This window comes from Strongylocentrotus purpuratus, unplaced genomic scaffold (assembly GCF_000002235.5).
Source record: "Strongylocentrotus purpuratus isolate Spur 01 unplaced genomic scaffold, Spur_5.0 spur5_scaffold_11, whole genome shotgun sequence".
NCBI lineage: Eukaryota > Metazoa > Echinodermata > Echinoidea > Camarodonta > Strongylocentrotidae > Strongylocentrotus > Strongylocentrotus purpuratus.
This window is the reverse complement of record NW_022145596.1, coordinates 25,957,324-25,980,023: the sequence shown is the minus strand read 5'-3', so window position 1 is coordinate 25,980,023 and position 22,700 is coordinate 25,957,324. Positions and strand designations below refer to the sequence as shown.

The window sequence follows — 22,700 nt, the reverse complement described above, 5'->3', positions numbered from 1 at the left end:
GCCAGATTTTAACCAAACTTGGTAGAAATCATCCCTAGACAAAGGAGATCTAAATTTGTTCAAATGGGTATGTTCCCCCAAGTGGGACCTGGCCAGCAATTGCACATTTTTTTCTTCTTGAAAACCCATGGCTGTATTCTAACCAAAATTTGTAGGAATCTACAGCTGCATACATCGAACTGAAGTGACTGACATGATCACTTGTAGATAGCTAGAATGACACAAGACAATTCTCCTTTGAAACAAACATCAAAAAGCAGAAAGCAGTACAATACTTATCTGATTTATTTTTATTTTTAGGAAAGACAAGTAAGACAACAGCGGGAAGAGCTGAATGACAAACAAAGAGTAAGTAGAAAACATGAATGAAATATAAACATATATATGATTTTATATGTTTACAAACAGAATATTGATTTGTTACATTGCATTGTAACTTGATTTATATGTTTATAAAGAGAATATTGATGAACATCAATGAATTTTAATAAATACAATAAAATACAATAAATGTTTATATGTTTGATTGAAGGTAGATTACTGATATAACATCTGAATAGCATATTTCATGCAGCACAAATGTGCACGTCAAGAAGTGAATATATTTCCTCTATATTGATCATTTTTTTCAGATGGCCAATATGAAGAAGGCTCGTGAAGCAGGGTGGAAGAACACCCTTCTCAGCAGCAGCAGTGGTAGCAGCAATGGAGGAGGGGGGTATGGAGGCGGCGGAGGAGGGGCTGCTGAAAGTGAGGTATGCTGGCACACCCTTTATACTCATTTTGTACCCATTCAATAGGAAATACCTATTTCTAGTGATACACAGATGTTGCATTGAAAGTTAATAATAATTGTGATGTTGTTTTGCTGATCTGTGCAGATTATTTTTGTTTTTGTGTGTGTTATTAGGATATAGAACCTTTTTGAAAGTGAGGGGCGTTGGAGAGAGAAATATTAGCAGTGAATTTAGTCATTTTTAAAGAGATCATGTAACTTTGTCTCAGATTCTGAAACAAAATCCTGGATTTAGCTCATGCTACAATGATAATTATAAACCTTTAGGTCAGTCAGGAACCCCATGACTTTTACAAGCCGATCGCCTGTCTGATTATCAAGATATTTATGATTGAAAATCAAAATGTCATTTTGCGTTTTTCTAATGGTTTTGATAACACTACAGTCTATTGAATGAGTATGGTATAAACGGTCACTTGAAGATTTTTACTTTTTTGAGGCACTTCATAATCGTTTTAAAGGGCAATTTTTTTAGGACTTCAATGTTACACCATATCACAGACACTGATAACATGTAGAGCCATGCATATCAGATTTAACATTGTTAAATGATGCCTTTAACCCTATGTTAACTGGGGGGGGGTCAATTTGACCCCCCCCCCCCTGTTGAAATTTCGCGACTACTCCGAAACCGCGGCAGATATAAAATTTTCCTTTCACAACTTTTTACTTTCGAGTCTTACGCATCTTTTAAAACGATTTTTTCGAAAATCGGACCTACGGTCACAAGGTCACGTGACCTTTCGTCTTTGCATGTCAGCCCGAAAATAGCTCATTTTCGGGATTTGTGTACAAAACATATGTAAAAGTCATTTTTCCTAAAAAATAGATAAAACATAAGTTATTCAGTCTTGTTTAAAGTTTAGATGTTTGTTTTGGGGTCAAAATAGTTGAATTGTAGTTATGAATGAAATAAAACAACAAAAACAATAAAATACATAAGTTAAAAAAACATTGAAATACATAAGAAATTATAAAAACAATAGATAACATAAGGAATAACCTGGCTCTTCCAAATTTTTGTGTTGTATTATTATACCAAATGGTCTAATAAATATATGTATTGAAAAAGAATACGTAAACATGAATAATCTATGATTTATGGGCAGAAATGTGAATTTGATGACCTTATTTGCATAAATTACCACAAATATGCAAATGAGTGAATTTTTCAAAAATTTGAAATTATCATAGTATTCTATACACTTCACTTGACATGCATGCAAATTTTCGCGGCGATCGGCGGTGAAACGGCCGAGATCTTAAGGGGGGTCAAATTGACCCCCCCCCCCCCAGTAAAAACCTGGTCTGAAATAGCCCAGTTAAAATAGGGTTAAAGGTTATCTTGAAATTTAGTCTTTAGAACATGATGCCAGTCATATTGATCCTTCACCTCCCACAGTATGAAGAGCCTCCCAAGAAAGAAGCAAAGTACGATAGCCTACACCAAGGGGCCAAACCAGAGCGTGGTAACTATGACCACTATCACCAGTACCTCAGCAACCTCCGCCAACAGGCCAACGGAGCCGAGGCGGGCCAGGGAGGGGCCGCCATGTTCAAGGAGGATAGGTCTAAGAGGCAGCAGGAGGAGGCTGCCCTCAGGAGGCAGATAAGGGAGAGGCCAGTGTCTGCTAGTGCTGCCAACGCTGCAAAGAGGGCAGAGAATGCAAGGTATGGGTCTAACAAAAAAGACATTAGTGAAAAATAAGATAATTTTTAATGTATGACAACATTTTCTCAATGGACATCGGCAGAAAGTTCTAGACTGTTTCCTAATTTATTTGGTTACTTTTATCATACATTTTTCAGATGTGAGATATTGAAATTGTTTTGCTCGGTCACCCAAATTTTTCAAAGAATCTTTATATTTCTTGTTGGCTAAAAACCTCTTTCACACCACTTTTATTTATGCAATATTTATATTTCAATATATTACTATATACTATATGTCTCAACATGTATGTTTATAATCAAAGATTAAAGTAAATACAATTTCTTTAGTTCATAAAATGTGAGTAAATCTTTCAAGCCATGGCACAAATAGAATGGAGGTATCATGGTAGAGTGGTTCATTCACTTGACTCTCAACAAAAGGGTTGAGGGTTTGAATCCCGGCCTGACACAAATGTCCTTGGCACTTGGACATTAATTAATTTGCCACTCTGCACCCAGGTGGTGGCTGCTCGGTTATGACTGAGATGATAATGCTAAAGAGGAGTGCTTTTCTTCTTTCTTTCAGGCATGCTGGTGTAGAAGCAGCTGAGAGAGCCAAGATGGTCAATGATTTCTTGCTCAGAAAGAGAGAAGCAGCAGCTTACAAAGCCAGGGCAGCCGTTCAACTAGGCTGGGGAGCCGTAAGCATACAATCGCTCATTCTGAAAAGAATTCAATTTTAAAAAGAATAGTTTGTCTGGATGATCAGCGATACTAATCAATCAAACATTTTATAATATTAAAACAATTGAATCATGCACAACTGTAGTTATAATGCTTGCAAAAGGTTTTGGGCCGAGAGATTATTATTGAATGTGTTAAAAAGACATTTATATATTAGGCTTACCTTACATAAATACCACCTGTCTCCCTTGAGTGGTCTTGATATAGAGGTTGTCTCTGTGTTTGCTTGTACCTGTACTTGAAGACCACCTTTCTTTAGTGACTGCCATTTTGTGTCCTTATAGCCGTATTTATGTGTGTATGTAGATGGTCTTTATGTACAGGTCACTTTTGTACAATTTTTATATTGAAACACTGTTCAAAGCTTTCATGCAACCCTAAATGGGCAATGTGGCCTGCTCCTTATACTGAAAACAATCAAAAATTCAGGAGATGTGTGCTGACTTGAGTGAAATATTACTGGATATGCTCTTATTTTTACAGGGTTTTATTCTTGTTAATTTCTTGAATACCAATCACGAATTTAAAAACACACAGAATAATGCCTCCACTTCTAGAGGTTTCCAAATAGTGGGGTTTCCCTATTGAAGTTTAGGGGTGTGCATGCGTACACTGTTCCTCCACTTTTCCCCTATATTGGTACTGTGTATGTATATGTGTAGCACATTTGCATATGCAGAGGTGCCAACCAGTACGATTTAATCGTATTTAGTATGATAATTTTAAAAAAAAATAATACCCATAAAAACCACGGAATCGCAAAGTAAACCCCCGCAGCCCCAACAAAAACTTTGCTTTACAATTTTCTTTTAAAATTTTATTGAAAGAGCAAACATTTTACTTGACTGTACGTACCAGTATCACATTTTTCTGAAATTTTACTGGCCCGGGGCCAAGCGGCCATTGGTAGTGTCGAGTTTTCGTGAAAATCTGATTTTTTAGGATACTCCGTCTGTTTTTTTGTGTCAAGAGGTTGGCATCTCTGCATATGCAGTGCGACCAAGCATGCATGCATTGAGCAAAACCAGTTTGTATATCTTAGCATGACTTAAAGTGTATGGAAATAAGTACGAGAAACCAGCAGGCCATTTGTGAAAGCAGAGACTTGCAAAACTACTTTTTTTTGGCATGTTACTCTCTGAAACATTGGCTTATAGAGTAATTTTTCTGTCTTTCTTTCTTTGTTTTTGAAAGCAGCCGGTAGCAGGAGCTGGAGATGCTCGTAATGAACCTCTGCTACCGTATGGTGGCCAGAAGAAGGGAGCGGACAAGGATGAACAGGTCTGTCTGCAAGGATCATACTTCTAATTCTTCTACAGTCAAACCTGCTTTAGTGACCACCTGTCTACAAAGACCACATTTTTTGTTTTCATTGAAAATGGTTTCTCCTTGAAACATGCACTGAAGGAACCTGTCTACAAAGACCACTTTTTGTGTTTCCCTTGGGTTTTTGCTACAAACAGGTTTGACTGTACTACTACTGCTGCTGCTGCCACTACATCTACTTCTACTACTGCTACTAAAAAAAGAATGATGATGACTACTACTATTATTTATGATGAAATAAATGATGATAATATTTTGTTTAAGAATACATGGGTTGTGTGTTAAAGTAGTGGGACATGGCTGTACCCTTGTAGTATACTTTGTATTTCTGAGTAAGAAATGTGCAATGCAATATCATAACTGGAGCTGTTCTAGGGGTGGGGGTATTTTGATTAAAATGTATTCTATATAATCCTTGATTTGATTTGAATATCTTTTTCTTTTCTCAGGCATATTTAGACCAGCTGAAGGCCATCAGAATGCAGAACTACCAGGAGAGATTGAATGTCAGGAATAAGCTCAAAGATGTAAGTACAGTCCAACCTGCTTTAGCAACCACTTGTATAGAAAGACCACATTAGTCATTTCCCTTGAATGTGGTTTCTCATTGAAACCTGTATTAAAGGATCCTGTACATAAAAACCACTCAAGGGAGAGAAGAAAAGTGGTCTGTATAGGCAGTTGATCTTTATGTACAGGTTACTGTAATACTTATTTCAATGAGAAACCATTTTAAAGGGAAGCAATAAATGTCATTGTTAACATGCCTACATGCGAATGACCCAATTGTTAACATGTAAAACAGATTGCAGGGGTTCAAACAAATTATTGTAGAGAATGAGCTACTTCAGAGATACTGTCTGCGCATAGGCAGATAAAGGTCAGTTTTTACAAAACTAAAGAACCCATCAGGACAAGTAATAATGGATACATGTTCACAAAAGTTATGTATAAATCATTCATTTATGCAACGATGGTACAATTCGTGATACAAAGGTGGAAGTATTCTTTTCCAGATGGCAAACAAAAATTATTCAGGAAACACCTTTTGAAAATGCACAGTCAATGTGCGCCTTCTCCAAATTTGAACTGTTGATATTTGTAAATTCCTAATTAATTTTTACTCTTTTCTGCTGTTTTAGGTTTTTTTATTTTCTCCTTTCTTTAGAGTAGCTTTATTCATTTGTATTTACTTTATCCACAGGATGATCCACAGATCTCTGCAGAAGAAAGAAGAAAAAAGATTGAAGCACTAAAGGTAAGACATGTTAATGAACCCTTAAAAAAGATTATTATTATTATTTTATTCGGCAAAACAAAGTGTATACAAAAGAATTACATAGAAGAAAAAAATCATACAAAACAAAAGATGAAAATCATTTTAAAAACATTGTGATTCCCATGAACATTTACAAGTTGCCAGGAATGGGGCAGGCAAACTAAATCACTGCAATCGTGAAGTTCCCTCTTTTCCATTACATGGGATATAAGTCTCTATATCCCCAAACAAGGCGTGTCACCAACTTGGAATTTCATGTCAATTTTTTCTCTGCTAGAATTGGAGATCGTGTAAAATGCATTTGGTTAAAATTATATTGGAAAGACTTTGAGGTATTGAATGTTTGTTTTATGTGAAATTAACAAATTAAAAAAATGTTTGTTGTAAAATATTTTAAAAAGGGATTGGGTTCAACTGCAAACGTTACATTTACATGCAATTTTATGTTTCATCCCAATACCATTCATACAATCTTTACACTAATCAGTACATTATAGAACCTTTTTCTGCTCTTTGCTACAAATAGTGATAATTCCATCATTGTTTTGTGTCCATGACAGGCCCAAGCCAACCAGCGAGCAGCAAAGCTGAAAGAACAGCTAGAAAAGCAGAGAAGAGACGCTTATGAGAAAGAGAAGAGGGCTTGGGATGATCATGTAAGTCTTTTCTAGCCCTTATCAAGCAATTTTACTCTTAACCCTATTTAGCCTGGGCTATATTGAAACTGCATAGCCCAGGGGGGGGGGGGGGGGGGCTTCCAAGGCCCCCCCCCCCTATGATCTCGGCCTTGAAACGCCCGATCGCCGCGAAAATTTGCATACATGTCAAGTGAAGCGTATAGAATACTATGGTAATTTCAATTTTTTGAAAAATTCACTCATTTGCATATTTATGGTAATTTATGCAAATAAGGTCATAAAATTCACATTTTTGCCCATAAATCAGACATTCTTCATATTTAAGCATTCTTTTTCACTACATATATTTGTTAGACCATTTGGAATAATAATACAACACAAACAATTGAAAAACCAGGGTTATTCCTTATGTTATCTATTGTTTTGATAATTTGTTTTGATAATTTCTTATGTATTTCTTTGTTTTTTTAACTTATGTATTTTATTGTTTTTGTTGTTTTATTTCATTTCCAACTATAATTCAACTATTTTGATCCAAAAATAAACACCTGAACTATAAACAAGACCAAATAACCAATGTTTTATCGGTTCCATGACACATGCTCCGCCGACGATTGCTCCGCCGACATTTACTCCGCAAAACGCGACAATTGCTCCGCGACATTTGCTCCGCGACATTTGCTCCGACGTCAAATGCTCCGCCGACAGGTGCTCCGCCGACAGTTGCTCCGCCGACAGTTGCTCCGCCGACAATTGCTCCGCCGACAGATGCTCCGCCGACAATTGCTCCTCCGACAATTGCTCCGCCGACAATTGCTCCGCCGTCAATTGCTCCGCAAAACGCGACAATTGCTCCGCCGACATTTGCTCCGCCTGAAGCGACACTTGCTCCGCCGACATTTGCTCCGCCGACATTTGCTCTGCCGTCAATTGCTCCGCCGACAATTGCTCCGCCTGAAGCGACAATTGCTCCGGTGACATTTGCTCCGCCGACAATTGCTCCGACGACATTTGCTCCGCATGAAGCGACACTTGCTCCGGTGACATTTGCTCCGACGACATTTGCTCCGCCCAAAAAGTGTCCCATTAAATACAAATGCTACTAGTACTACGACAAATGCTTCGCCGACAATATTTTTTTTTCACGGGTTGTTTTTGTTTCTTTCTTTTTTTCTTCATTTTTTGAATGCATTTCATGACATTATGTAAATGAAATGAAATGAATGAATGTTGATAATGTGGGAGGAAAAAGCAGTTGCCTAAAAGTCATTTCGAATATACTGAAATAACTTTCCATCTATCACTGTACGTCCCACATAATGTACACTAAACACTCATTACATGTCATGGGAAGTTTTTTTTTTTTTTAAAGTAGAGCAGCAAGCCACATTCCCCAATACGTGCATACCTCCTAGTTAATTTCAAACAGCTCATCAATATGTAAGACCTGAAATTACCTCAATGAAAGAAGACTAATAACATGAGAGGAAAGAAAAGAGCAAAAAAGACAACCGTTTTTTGCTATTCCCCATAATGTTTGATTTAAAAAAATAAAAAATAAAATTATAGCTCCTTACGCAAGTTCTCCGGCGAAAGATAATTACTCCGCTCAAAATCTGTTTCATGTATTACTCATTAGCTGATCCAAAGCTCAAGGCTATCTCTCTCTCTCTCTCTCTCTTTCTCTCTCTCCCATGCTCCTCCTTTTCCTGTTTACACCGTTTTCTTGTCTTCTTTGCTCTTTTCTTTCCTCTCATGCTATTAGTCTTCTTTCATTTCCATCACTTCTTCTCTGCTCCCCCTCTCGAGTTCTATTTCTCTCGTGAAATTGAAACGTAAAGTAATACAATCATGTAGTACATTCTTGTTTAGAATAATATTTTCAATAATATCCAGTCCATTTTCGAAAGGTTTCTTTCCTTTAGTTAAGTGTATGTAGCTTTAATATATATATGTTAGTGTGCAAAACACTCCGTTTCATTCGAGTACTTTGTTTTCACTAAATAATTTAAGGGACTCACGAAGCCACCGGAAGAAGAGCAATTGGCTTATCATGAAGAACTAACATCAAACTGCAACAAAATGATTTGTATAAATGTGAATAAGCAGAAAGGCTGCCATCTCATTTTCCCGTCTGAATGGGTTCTCTTCCTTACGTATATAAGTGCCCTTATTTTCTAAACTTTTTTTTTTTATATTTGTGTGTTTATTAAATTTTCAATCATATAAAAATTACATATTTACAAGTCATTGGTAATAATTAGACAAACAAAAAAACCAATATGTATAAGAACAACTAACAATAATGAAAGGACAAGAAAGTTATAAAAAAAAACATTATAGTAAAAAAAAATACACTGTACACATATAAATCATAGTTTGAACTCCAGTGCATAAAGGGGAGTGAGGGGGCACAGGAATAAAAGTTAAATCAACATGAGTATCATAAGTCAAATCGCCATTTCTTAAAATGCGAAACAAGCTTGTTCCTTTTTTTCGCTGAGAAATATTCAATATCTTTTTGTTTCTTTATAAAACTCTTAAAAAGATCAACACTTGGTAAATCCCCCTTACTTATTTTCTAAACTTCCATGATGACCTATTACATTGTATAATGCTTTACCTAGTAAGATGCATTGATCGAGGTAATTTCAGGTATTACATATTGATGAGCTACTTGAAATTAACTAGGAGGTATGCGCGTATTGGGGAATGTGGCTTGCTGCTCTACTTTTTTTTAAAACTTCCCACGACATGTAATGAGTGTTTAGTATACATTATATGGGACGTACAGTGATAGATGGAAAGTTATTTCAGTATATTCGAAATGACTTTTAGGTAACTCCTTTTTCCTCCCACTTCATCAACATTCATTCATTTCATTTCATCTACATTATTTCAAGAAATGCATTCAGAAAATGAAGAAGAAAAAAAGAAACGAAAAAAATAGGTGTAAAGAAAATATTGTCGGCGAAGCATTTGTCGTACTAGTAGCATTTGTAGTTTATGGGACACTTTTTGGGCGGAGCAAATGTCGTCGGAGCAAATGTCGGCGGAGCAATTGTCGCTTCAGGCGGAGCAATTGTCGGCGGAGCAATTGTCGGCGGAGCAAATGTCGGTGGAGCAAATGTCGGCGGAGCAAATGTCGGCGGAGCAATTGTCGCTTCAGGCGGAGCAATTGTCGGCGGAGCAATTGTCGGCGGAGCAAATGTCGGCGGAGCAAGTGTCGCTTCAGGCGGAGCAAATGTCGGCGGAGCAAATGTCGGCGGAGCAATTGTCGCGTTTTGCGGAGCAATTGACGGCGGAGCAATTGTCGGCGGAGCAATTGTCGGCGGAGCAATTGTCGGGCGGAGCATCTGTCGGCGGAGCAATTGTCGGCGGAGCAACTGTCGGCGGAGCAACTGTCGGCGGAGCAACTGTCGGCGGAGCATTTGACGTCGGAGCAAATGTCGCGGAGCAAATGTCGCGGAGCAATTGTCGCGTTTTGCGGAGTAAATGTCGGCGGAGCAATCGTCGGCGGAGCATGTGTCGGGTTACCTGTTTTATCTCTTTATTTAAAAAATGAGATTTCCATATGTTTTGTACACAAATCACAAAAATGAGCGATTTTCGGGCTGACATGCAAAGACAAAAGGACACGTGACTTTGTAATGGTAGGTCCGATTTTCGAAAAATTTCTTTCAAAAGATGCGCAAGACTCGAAAGAAAAAAGTCACAAAATTTCAGTGCAAGATTTTCTTGCGTTAAAAAATTATCGCGAAAAATGATGAGGGGGGGCTTCTAAAGCCCCCCCCCCCCCCCCAGGCTAAATAGGGTTAAGATAAACCCACATGCCTTGGAACGAAAATCAAGCTTGTTGGGATTACTAAGTAAATATCAGCATTTAAAAGAAGCATGAGTTAATTTACTTAAAATCGCCAAAAATGGATGAAAATAACTTCTTAAGAGATCCTGATATTAATCAAGGGATGCATGTATATTTCAAAGTATTTGTCTGCTATAAATGGTTAAATTTAAACATGTTTTCTGTTTTATCATTTTCGGGTACCGGTACCCGCCCGAAAATTAGGCAGGTAAACAAATTAAAGAGATGCCCCAAATTCCCAGCCTAACTAATGATAATTGTAATTTCATTCCTAGCTTTCCAAGAAGCGAGTCACAGATAAACCTGCTCCCAGCAGACCTATCCAAGGACCTGCAGCACCAGGTAGGATTTCCTCTCTCCCTCTCTCTCTCTCTCTCTCTCTCTCTCTCTTGTAACATATCTTAGTCACCAAACTATGAATCACAAGATGTGAGTTCCTGCAGCGCCTAAGTCCTTTGGCAAGGCCATAATCAATATTTTTGCCAAACTCCATCCAGGTGAAGTAAATGATCACCTGGCAGGAATGAATACACCAGTTTACGGTTGTATCAGTGCGCATGCGCAGACAGTTGACCTCGGGTCATTGGCCCTGAAACAAAGCCAATGACCTGAGGTCAGTGGTATTTATGCGTAAATTAAGATTGCGCCCATGCAAATGATGATGTGCGCGCACAATTCAGCGCGTAGGCAGTGATATCATCATAATTTGCATGGGCGCAATCTTAATTTACGCATAAATACATGACCTCTAGGTCATTGGCTTTGTTTAAAATGGCGCACACAACCGTAAACTGGTGTATTCCTTGAAATGCTAGAACGTCATAATAGCAGCCATGCTAAAGCCAGGGAAGGTATAATTATGCAGCAGGAGTGTCAAGTTTGGCAGACAACAAGCACTATACAAGAACCTAATAGTATAATTATTATTTTTGCTGTAAGATCCAAGATACAAGTTAAAATATACATGTATAATCATATGTTATAATTGATAATGGAAAAGGAAATTAACAGAAGCAAAGCTTGTGAATGATGCAGTTTCCTTTACTTTAAAATGGAAACATATATCACTACAGAAAGAATACTATCTTCTGATGTACAGTTTGTTATCAGAACATGGGGCAAATAAAGTGGGCCTTGTCAGTATTGACTAAATGTTAACAAAACAGTACTCTTTACACAGCATCAGATTCATGCCCTCCATTTCTCTACTTACTCTGGTTTATGCATACCATTATGGTTAGCATGAGACGTTATCACAAATCAACTCACAGCACCTTTTTCAGCATCCTACTGGGCCCCTGTTTGATGCTCTTCACACTGGCAAAAAAAAAAGAGTGTGAAAAGCACATTTCTCTGCCAGGTATCGAGTCCCAAATATCAAGCCAACAGACTGTGACGCCTCTTCTCATCCATAATAGAACATGTCTGGGTCTCGAGGGTAATGAGGCATGCGGGAAAGGGCCGTTCATCAACATTGTTTCTCCTGTTTGATGTTGCACGACTCTTTGACATCGAAATGTATGTTGAGAGGTAGAAGAGTGTTGAATACGATAGAAAGGATATCAGTTGACACATTTTCAGCTGTTAGCAGGCGAATGGGCTGTATATTATGCGGGTCAATTGAATCATGTGCTGGGGTTTAAATACAAAACCTTTTTTTGTTGATGTGCAGTTATGCCCCTTACCGCAGTGCTAAGAGATGTAGGCGTGGACATCACACAACCAGAGCAGGTATGTATTGCTCCACTTCTAGTATTAATGTGTCTCTATATGTGATGTGTGTTCTTAAAGTACTTGAGATTTCAAAGGTAGTTCTTTTTGTTCCTGTTCTTTGTGGAGCTTTTCAAACTATTATACATTTGTACATGTATATCTGATATTTGTACTTCAGTATATGCAATTAAAAAAATAAAATAAAAACAATTTAGTTTTTTTTTTGTTATATGACAAAATGTTTTTTTAGAACCACTGATAATATGAAGCTTAGGGCTGAATATTGTGCTACTGATACATCAACATTTACAGATTGTTCATGAGCTTCATGCATCAGAATTTTGGCAATTTGGCAGTGGCATTGTAATCAATGTGATTACTTATTGATAGTTAGATTTTGATGGATTTATCTTTATGTATGTATTTACAGGAAATGCCTCTTAAAAAGGGAGAAAACAGGTGAGTTTTATTTATTTCATGATGACCATATTACAGAGAGAGAGGGAGAGAGAGAGAAAGAGACTAGAGTTTTTCTTCCATATTTCCTATGCATCTACCAAAATGATTTCTTGTATGAACAGATAAATATTGCTGTTTCGACTTTGGCACTGAATCCTAATTTTGCTCACAAGTGCATAGGTGATTGCTTTCTAACGGGTGAAAGTATCTCTAAATTCCCTCTTCTCCATTTCTTTTTCTTTAATCAATTAACCTGTTCGCTTTCTGTATCAAACCATAGGGAATTTGAATATTCACTAATCAATGGGTTAAGAGCATTCTTTTTTATCAAGACCCTGTCTCTTTTTTTCCAATTTAACTTTAGATTGGTAATGGCATCTCTGTAAATAAGAGAATTTTGATAATAAGTCTGATCAATCTCAACTCGAAGACATGGCCGCCCCCAATGAAACAATGTGGGTTCTTTTCCACAGGGTACCGGTTATACCGCCAGCAGAAGAAAACCAGGGCCCTGCTGCCCCCCGTAAGCATTGGGGAGGTGGAGCTACCAAGGCAGCAGTCTTGGCTAACATGCCTCTAGAAGTCACAGCATCCAACATGGAAGGTATGTAGTAACCTCTATATCTCAAACATGGGATGCCATTTGCAAGACAAATTCTTAGTCTTTTGTATATGCCTAGTGAAGCAGAACAACGTATTATTAATTGCTGGAAAGCAGGACGCAACTCAAACATTATCACGATTATTCAATTTTTGTTTCTTGGATCTTGGATTCTTTTCCTCCTAAATACTCCGAAGAAGAGTTTTGACTGGAGGTGGTGGAGGTTGGACGATTACGCATACAATTTGGACGTTTCAGACGCATACAATTTACAGTAATGACAGTAAATTTACAGTAATTTTACAGTAATGACTCTTGTAATACTGAAAAAAAAGTCTTATGTTGGTCTATATATCTATAAATCTAAAGGGGAATTATTGTTACAATATTTAGTAAATGAAAACAAATTGAGGTTCCCCGGCAGTCCAGATTGACATCGCCCTGCTCTAAAATGCTACTATCTCTATGTCCTGAGACAAGTATACTTTTCGGAAAAGGTCGAAATTCATTGTATGAGATCAGACAGCATGCAACTCAAGAATTTCACTTCAAATTGCATGGCATCCATAAGGGACAATTGGAGATAGATCTCATTTATCTTCTTTTTTTTTTTAAATCTCTTCTTTCCTTCCTTCACTTTTCTACACGATAGCCACCAATGCAGGTGACATGTTAATGCCCAAGTCATCCGTTGCCGCACCGAGTGTAGAAGCCAACAGAAAGAAGTGGGGTGCTCCGGGTAATACCGTAGTCAACGCTCTGCAGATGGCAGAGATCAAAGCAGGAACCATGACCATAGCAGCAGGTGCAGTGGATGCTAAAGGTAGGAAGAGGCAGAGGCCACAATTAAGGACACATAACGCCGATCTTCATCAGCTCGAGATTGCCAAATATCCAGCTATTTCATACGTCTTCATCAGCCCGAAGTTGCAATTAGTGGGATATTTGGTCAGGATAATCATCCCAAGATATCTTGGGATAGTTTGCAAAATATCCCGCTATTTGTCCGGTGTGTCTTCACCAGCCCGAAGACTCGCACTATGCGCGAATGCTTAGCAAAATATCTTGAGCTAATTTCTCAAGGTCGAGTTTCAAGTTTCAAGGTCGAATTTCGAGCTGATGAAGACATGATTTGTAACTTTGGGATTATTTCCCAAATCAGAAATAGTGGGCTATTTGACAATCTCGAGCTGATGAAAACATGCCTATAGAAGTCGGCTCTCATGGGGAATTTTGACACCATTTGGGTTTTTACCCAATAACAGGTGTTGTCAATCATCAGGATTGGGCTTCAGTTGTATGATGAACAGGCCTTAGGTAATGCTCTGCGTTTTCCCCATATGGTAAAGTCATTATCTGACATCTGCGTCATCCGAAGACTCTGCAAGAGACAAGGGGATATTTCTTGATTGGACTACGGGTTTGCTGTGTCCTGACTTGTACATCCATTAAAGGGATCGTTTAACAATGTTAAATCTGAGATACACGGCCCTACGTGTTATCGGTGTCTGTGATATGGTGTAATATTGAAGCCCTAAAAAAATTGCGCTTGAAAATGATCAAGAAGTGCCTCAAAAAAGTAAATATCTTTGAGTGACCGGTTTTACCATACTCGTTTTCCCCAATAAACTGTAGTGTTATGAAAACCGTCAGGCGAACGGTTTTCAAAATTTGTAATTCCAATCATAAATATCTTGATAATCAGACGGGCGATCGGCTTGTAAAAGGCATGGGGTTCCTGACTGACCTAAAGGTTTATAATTATCATTGCATCATGAGCTAAATCCAGAATTTTGTTTCAGAATCTGAGACAAAGTTACCGGATCCCTTTAATTGTTTTTCCACCAAGTCTAGTGTCAGCGAATTATGACCTCTGCACATGGAATTGACGACCCTCTCCCTTTAAGGTTATAAAACATGCCATGAGCAATGACTCAAATCTCACTTTGTAAATTCAATTTTTTCCTTTCGTACCTTTTCTCGAAATTATCTCTGTAAAGGGCATATGAAAGTCATTTATGATAGCCTACTTTCCAAGATGATGTAAACATCCCAAGATTTTTCTATGAGAATTTTGTACAGATTGATTCTGAAAGTTTCATGTTGAGGAAATGTAAGGAACCAATTCTTCAGAACTTAACTTCCATACAGGCTTACCCCTCCCACTTATGCTTTTTAATCCTTAGCTTTTTTTAATGTCTGTTTGGTTTGGATGATAAATGTCGTGTAAATTTTTTTTTTTTTTTTTTTTTTTTTTTTTTTTGGTTGGGCCCCTTTACGATGGACCATTAATCATTCAGTACTATGGGGAAGAGGGAAATTCAGCAAATTTTAAGATTTAAAGGTACCTTGTCCCATTTGCAGGCAAAAAAATGAAAAGGTTAAATACCAACGGCATTTGAAAGAAAATACTAATTTAGAACTTCCCTAAAAAAGGGCACTTGAAAATGTCTTTAAGTGGAAAAATAATGACTATTAGTTGTCGAATCGACTTAGGAGCTATAGAGCCAGTAAGTAATAGTCTGATTTTTCAAACCATAGTACCGAATGGTGGTACGTTTTATGCTGCGCAAAGATTCAATCAGTTTAATTTTGGCCATTACCAGAAGTGGGTTATTGATGTAGACAAATGCTCATGTAGCCTTTACAGCTCATTTTTTCTGTATGTTATTACCAAAGATGAAAAAAAGCCAGTCAGTCACTCAATAGTGTCTGACGTGAAGTCTAGTCAGTAAACGGGTTTCCTTGCATAATTTGAATATTAGGACACTGCTAACGTTTAAATTTCACAGATAGGACATTTCATTTCATTTCATTTCATTTCTTTATTGAGTCCATATAGGATAATTGTTTATATGCACATGAACAATCTTGCTTCAACATATAAATGAACATAGGAACAACATATAATTGACATTCATAGGGCCCTGTTTTAGTATACATTTGATATAATATACATGGTCATGATGAATATACATTTAAATACTCTTTCTTCTTCTTCTTCTTCTTCTTCTTCTTCTTCTACATACATGACATATTCATAATTCCTGCAAAGTTCTACAGAATTTGATGTTGGCTGCAAAAGGGACATAGTATCTTTAAGTTTTCTTTTCACTTGAATCTTCCCGCTTCCTGTTCATCCAGGAGAAACCCAGCTATTGAAAGGGCCTGCAATGTACGACAGAGGCAGCCCAATGGGCGTGACAGTCATCAAGGAACAACCAATGAGCCCTAGGGAAAAGATCCCCATCGTCAAGGACAACATGTGTGTCGTAGATGGGAAGCAGTCAGGTGACAGCAAAGAAGCAGGTAAGGAGGTCATGTGATCATACAAAGACAACCCAGATTGACACTTTTGCAAATACAAAGTGAAGTGAAAGGGAAATTTGTCCGTGGAATAATGCTGTACTGATATGTTTTCAAAAGGTGATGACCTAAAAATACAAATTCATAGTGGTATTGAGCTATATGTGGTGGTTGTTATTTTACCTGACTGCTAAGAAAGCATAAATGCTTGTAAAGTAAGCAACCAGGTGGCCAACGGCTTTAGCTCCTCTCCGAGGGACTTGGTAATAAGGATTAATGCCTTACCAAAGGGCACTAGCACATCGCCTTGGCTTCGAACCCGGGTCACCGGATTACGAGTCACCGGATTACGAGACCACTGCTCTACCGACTGAGCTATCGCACATATACCTTGTGATACACAGGGAACAGCACGATACCATATTCAACACTTTTTACTTTAATTTCAATTTTGTAACTAATACCAAATATGAGCTGAAGGAGCACCATCAACACTTCTCTTTAAATATTTTGATTTTTGCTTGTTTGTGGATAAACTGTTTCACAGTGAGGCGTGATGGCTCAGTGGTAGAGCAGAGGTCTCATAACCGGGAGAGCTGGGTTCTAAACCAATTTGATGTCCTATAGTGCCCTTTGGTAAGGCATTCATTCTCATTATCAAGTCCCTCGGAGAGGACTAAAAGCCGTCGGCCGTCTGGTTGCTTACTTACAAACATTTATGCTTCTTAGCAGTCGGGTAAAATAACCACCACCATTCATTCATTCATCCATTCATCACACAAAGACAACCCAGAATGACACTTTTGCAAACATAAAATGAAGTGAAAGGGAAATTTGTCTATGGAATGAAGCTGTACTGATATGTTTTCAAAAGTAATAACCTTTAAATCATAGTTGCATCAAGCTATATGTCGCACCTATATCTTGTGATACGCAGGGAACTACACGATACCATATTCAATACGTTTCACTTCATTTTCAATTTTGTAACCAATCCGTTGGTCCCCTGGTTGCTTTCGTTTAAGCATACACATGCTTTCTTAGCATTCAGGTAAAATAAACAAACCCGCCGACCAAAAACCAACCAATATTCACAAACCAGTTTACTTAGAAAGAACAGAAATGTTCCGGTGAGCAAGGAATAACTCTCAAACTAATTTTGTCCATTCAGCTGATCTTGAAACCATTGATGCCGAGAATAAGGAAGATGCCGCCAAACAGACTCCTCCCTCTCCCTCTAGACCAGCTTGGAAAGCAGCATCATCATCATCACCTAGCAACCAAACACAAATAGGTAAACAAATCTCTTTTTCTCTTGAGAGTATATAATAAAAATGAAAAGTTTTGTCCATTGTATTGTTCTGTAAGGACCATATGACCTGCCATGATTCCAGAATGGGACCATAGTCTTGGTAAATGTTGCATGTATTATATTTTCTTTAGAAAACATAATGGCCAGACCGCAGCATGTATGCTTATGAAGCTTACAGTGAAGATATATTCAGCATCTCGATCACGAGCTTTACCCAGCTGCAAAAGCATATCATGTACTTTTGGTTTACCAACATTCCAGTGAACAAAATGTGTCAAATCGAAATTTGATGCACAGTCGTATTCTCGAGAAAAAATTGATAAGAATTTAGCCTTAATAATAAGAAATGTATGGGTTTAAAACCAGAATTAATCACTTAAATTAATTCAAGCTGGTGCAAAATTTTGTTATTGCACAAAGTTTTGTTTATGTAATGACGTGGTTGCCTCTCTTAATCAAAATCATGCACGTGAAATGAAAACGGGGTGTACATTCCTCATGATAATTGGCTGAAACTTGTCCAATTCAGACTCTGCACCCAAAATGCAAGGCTCTCCTAACCAGAAGGATCAACTGCCTACTTCAACTACAAAGGACAGCCCTAAATCAAACTCTACCCCTCCAAGGCCCACCCCTGATGCTGAGGCCCCTCCTACAACTGACAAAGCCACGCCTCCCAAGAGTCCAAGGCCCAGTACCTCACCCCCGTCAGTGAAAACCTCCCCTCCTTCAGCCAACTCACCATCATCGTCACCGCTAGCAAAGAGCCCAGCAAAGACTGATGAGGAGAAGGAAGAAGAGAAAATCTCCCAGGAAAAGAAAGGTAGGTACATGTATATCTCATGTGAAATCATATGAAAATTAAATTATGGAAATCTGTCTTTAATTCATTGATATTCATTTCAGTGAAATGCAACATTTCTTATCAAGTTTTTTTTTGGACAAAAAACCTTGACTGGAATTGTTTACAAACAAGTCCTCTTTTGAAAACTTTGATTAATGTGTGAATCCTGGGAATATGATTGTATAATATTGTTATACTTTTATTTATTAATAGTGAATATAATTTGTCATCTTATCTTTAGATGCTGATGCTGTTCAACTAGATGAAGAAGATGAGGATAACCAAGACATTAAAGAAAAGTAAGTTTGCATTTTTACTGCAGAATGTAGCGTACTTCTACATCAAGTATTTTTTAAAATTAAATTTAGCACAAGAATGCAAATGTGATTCATACTTCAAAACGGACACACACCACAAAATATGACAAAACTCAGATGCCTTTTTTTTGAGAGAGAGAGAGAGAGAAATAGGAAAGGATTCCTGAAAGCACGTGCATCTGTTGGGTACGTCTAATACACAGTATAGTACAATATTATGTGTATACATATGCAAACTTAAAATAGAATTTAAATCACCTGGAAAAAGAGGAGAAAAGAAAGAGAGGAGAGAAAGAAGAAGATAGAACCTTTTAATCAGTGTATTCCTAATCAGTACATGCTAGACCCTAGCTGGATGTTTCAGAAGATTAGAAGAATAAAAAGGTGGAAAGTGAGCTATGGAAGGTAGAGGCCATTCATGCCTCATCCTGTTAAAGAACCAGCTAACCACCCCACAGTTTTGATCTCTTTCAATAATCAACCCTCTTTTCTGCAACATAAAAGATAATATCATTATCAGAATATTGTCCCTTGACTTGAGGGCAGCTTTAGATATGAATCATTCTGTATGTTTGATTGATATCTTCTAGGTCTGCCAAGAAGAAAATGATTGCCGGCCTGTCAACGGGTTTCTTTGATACAGCACCAAAGGTAAGTGATCTCCTGGTACATGCATTTTGAAATTAGAGTCAGACATTTGCAAGGGATATGAGAGGTAGTTGATCAAAATGAGTCCTTAATTGGTATGGGAAACATGACAAACATGGAAATAACCTCTTGTTGAAATATTTGTCACACTAATCAAAATTGAAGAGATTCCCATGCCTTGCAGAGAATGCTTGACTATGTAACAGTCTATGATCCTTAAAACAATAATATTTAATAATTCTTTAGATTTATATTCAGATGGATTTCATGTACAGGCTCCTTAATCAATGCTTCAAAGAGCAACCATGGTCGATGGACAAAAATAGGTCTTTATAGGCAGGTACACTTTCTATACAGTTGGTTGCTGGTTTGAATGTACAGTTGTTGCGACCAACTGTTATAGAAAGACCACCTGTATATACATTGTAAAGACTAAATTTTTATGCCTCCGCTACAAAGTAGCCGGAGGCATTATGTTTTCGGGTTGTCCTTCCGTCCGTACGTCCCATTCTCGTGATTGCGTTATCTCAAGAATCGATTGGTTAATTCCCGCCAAACTTAAGTCATGTATGTATCTCGCAGAGCCAATGAACTGATTAGATTTTGGGGTCACAGGGCTTATTATATATGCGAAAATGGCTTGTGATCGCGGTATCTCAAGTACCGATTAATGAATTCCTGCCAAACTTAAGTCATGTATGTATCTTATACAGCCAATGAATTGATTATATTTTGGGGTCACGAGGTCAAAGGTCACAGGGCTCATTATGTATGCAAAAATAGCTTGTGATCGCATTATCTCAAGAACTGATCGATGGATTCCTGCCAAACTCAGGTCATGTATGTATCTTGCAGAGCCAATGAACTAATTAGATTTTGGGGTCACCAGGTCAAAGGTCACAGGGCTCTTTATGTATCCACAAATAGCGTGTGATCGCATTATCATGAGAACCAATAGACGATTACTATCAAACTCAAGTCATGTATGTATCTTGCAGAGCCAATGAACTGATTAAATTTTGGGGTCACCAGGTCGAAGGTCAAAGGTCACATGGCTCATTATGTATGCCTATAAATAACTTGTGCATGCATTATCATTAAAACCGACGGATGAATTACAATCAAACTTGAATTTTTAAAATTGGTTCTGTTTTGGTTTGTAATATTGCTCTACGGCGGAGGCATCATTTTCGATCTAGTTTCATTTCCCTGGATTAGAGTTTCTCATTGAAACCTGTATTAAAGGAACCTGTACGTAAAACCACCTGCCTATATAGGCCAATTCATGTTTCCCTCGAGTGGTCTTTATATACAGGTTTCACTATCATATCTCTTTGAATTGTCATTGTTAGCTGTTGAGGACGTGTTCTGATCCGGACCTTAGACAGCTGTTCCGTACTACCCTTGCCCTCAATCCATTCTTTGAGGCGGATCAGAAACGTGTCGCTCAGAGTGTTGACACTGCCCTCAATGACCAGCATGATGACGACGATGATGACGATGATTTGGCGATCGATGATGACGAGGATGATGATGATGATGAAGAGAGTGATGAGCTTATTCGACAACTCCAGAACCTGACAGCTAAGAATGAGGAGGATGAAGAGGAGGAGGAAGAGAAGGAGGAGGACGACGAAAATGAAGAAGATGGAGTGTATGTACTTTACAATTTAGTATTACACTAACGTTTTAAAAAAATTAATTAAATTGATATAAAAAGCAAATGATTTTTCTAAGTTTGATTTCCATTACACAGCTCTCAACCTGTTAAAAATACAATGATATTTGATTTGAGAAAACTTCATATGCTTTAATATGAATTGCATTTATCCAGTTGTGTTCATAGAAACTGTATTTGATTGTAGCTTGCTATCATTCATTGCTCAAATAGTATTGTAAATAATTTGAAAAGTACTTTTTATAGATATCTATGACCTATATTGCAGTGACTCAATTTTCAAACTGGACTAAAATTATATGTGAAATAGATAATGGTAGATTATTTCTACGAATTGTGACATTGATTTTGGAAGAATCTGTCAGCTTTTGGTGACTAAGGTCTTTTGTAGCGAGGTTAGGTTCACCCTTAAATATTTTGAAAGTTACAAAATGGATAGATAAATAGATATTGAGATGCTGTCGCTGCGTTACAGGAAGAACAGAATGAGACTCGGTTTATGATTTCTCCTTTACAGGGAAGAAGATGTAGATGAAGATGAGGAAGAATACCAGAGTCTTGTTGAGTCGATGAGAAGTGTACTGGAAGCAAGAGGTAAGAAGACATCTTTCATTTTACTTGTAGTAAAATCAATCCAAAAAGGGAAAATAATAAGCAGACAAACAAACAAAGCAGGGAAAAATCAAACAAATCAAGACAACAATCTTTGAGCGGAAAAAGGTGGATGATAACAGCTTTTTGTTGTTTACAGAAGTCTTATAACAGTTTAAAACATGTACCAGTAAACAGAAACAAATTTACCATTTACAATCCATATTGATGATTTTTCTTGAAATTGTCTTCTATGATTGAGCAAACACTTAGGGATAGATACATCAATTGAATTGTGAAACTTCCCTTTAAAATGTTAAATATTACCTTCAAACAAATATTAAAGTGGTCATAAATAATCTCTTCCAAAACAATATTTTGAGAAAGTATGTACATACATGTACATGTAATATTTTTGATGGTTCTAGATCTATGTAAGACATACATATACATGTTGATGTGATGCAGTATTTTTTTTTTTTCTCCTTCTCTCTTCCCAGATGCTTCAGACTCACCTAAGATGAGACGGAAGAAAGATGAAGAAGAAGAGAAGAGTCCTGGAGGAGCATCTAATGGATCCTCCCCATCATCACCATCAGGGAGCAAAGACGATGAAGATGAGGAGGAGGATGAGGATGATAAGGAGAATTCTGGCCAGAGCAAGCCAATTAATGAGGACTGGGACTCAGGTAATAATAATAATGTATTTATTTTCCATAAATATGTTCAAATAGGTTTTACAATTATGTTATTAACAGAAGAGGTGAGTTTTCAGACATTTCTTAAAAGAATTGAGCGATTACTGGTTGCAAAGAATTATGTGTAGGTTATTCCACAGTTTTGGAGCAGCAGTTGTGAATGCTCTGTCACCAATCGTAAGTAGCATCTTGATAATTACGAGTTCTGATAGGTACAGTAGGGAGGAGCCAG

The 22,700-nt window shown here is 37.6% G+C and overlaps 1 protein-coding gene across 5 annotated transcripts in view; it reads left to right on the top strand.

Moving 5' to 3' along the window:
- The window catches only part of LOC577477 (serine/threonine-protein kinase Nek1), a 40,656-nt gene that overhangs the window by 11,278 nt on the left and 6,678 nt on the right, over positions 1–22,700 (top strand). For 4 of the 5 annotated variants that reach the window (XM_030981007.1, XM_030981008.1, XM_030981006.1 and 1 more), the window contains exons 14-34: positions 301–348; positions 633–755; positions 2,199–2,467; positions 3,036–3,150; positions 4,388–4,474; positions 4,969–5,046; positions 5,724–5,777; positions 6,359–6,454; positions 10,577–10,643; positions 11,974–12,032; positions 12,445–12,473; positions 12,947–13,077; positions 13,727–13,897; positions 16,219–16,383; positions 17,552–17,674; positions 18,222–18,515; positions 18,778–18,835; positions 19,444–19,504; positions 20,854–21,155; positions 21,697–21,773; positions 22,271–22,459. In XM_030981007.1, the coding sequence (XP_030836867.1) occupies positions 301–348; positions 633–755; positions 2,199–2,467; positions 3,036–3,150; positions 4,388–4,474; positions 4,969–5,046; positions 5,724–5,777; positions 6,359–6,454; positions 10,577–10,643; positions 11,974–12,032; positions 12,445–12,473; positions 12,947–13,077; positions 13,727–13,897; positions 16,219–16,383; positions 17,552–17,674; positions 18,222–18,515; positions 18,778–18,835; positions 19,444–19,504; positions 20,854–21,155; positions 21,697–21,773; positions 22,271–22,459 (2,596 nt within the window). The remainder of the gene's footprint in view (positions 1–300; positions 349–632; positions 756–2,198; positions 2,468–3,035; positions 3,151–4,387; positions 4,475–4,968; positions 5,047–5,723; positions 5,778–6,358; positions 6,455–10,576; positions 10,644–11,973; positions 12,033–12,444; positions 12,474–12,946; positions 13,078–13,726; positions 13,898–16,218; positions 16,384–17,551; positions 17,675–18,221; positions 18,516–18,777; positions 18,836–19,443; positions 19,505–20,853; positions 21,156–21,696; positions 21,774–22,270; positions 22,460–22,700) is intronic. The other variant, XM_030981005.1, reaches the window with a different exon arrangement.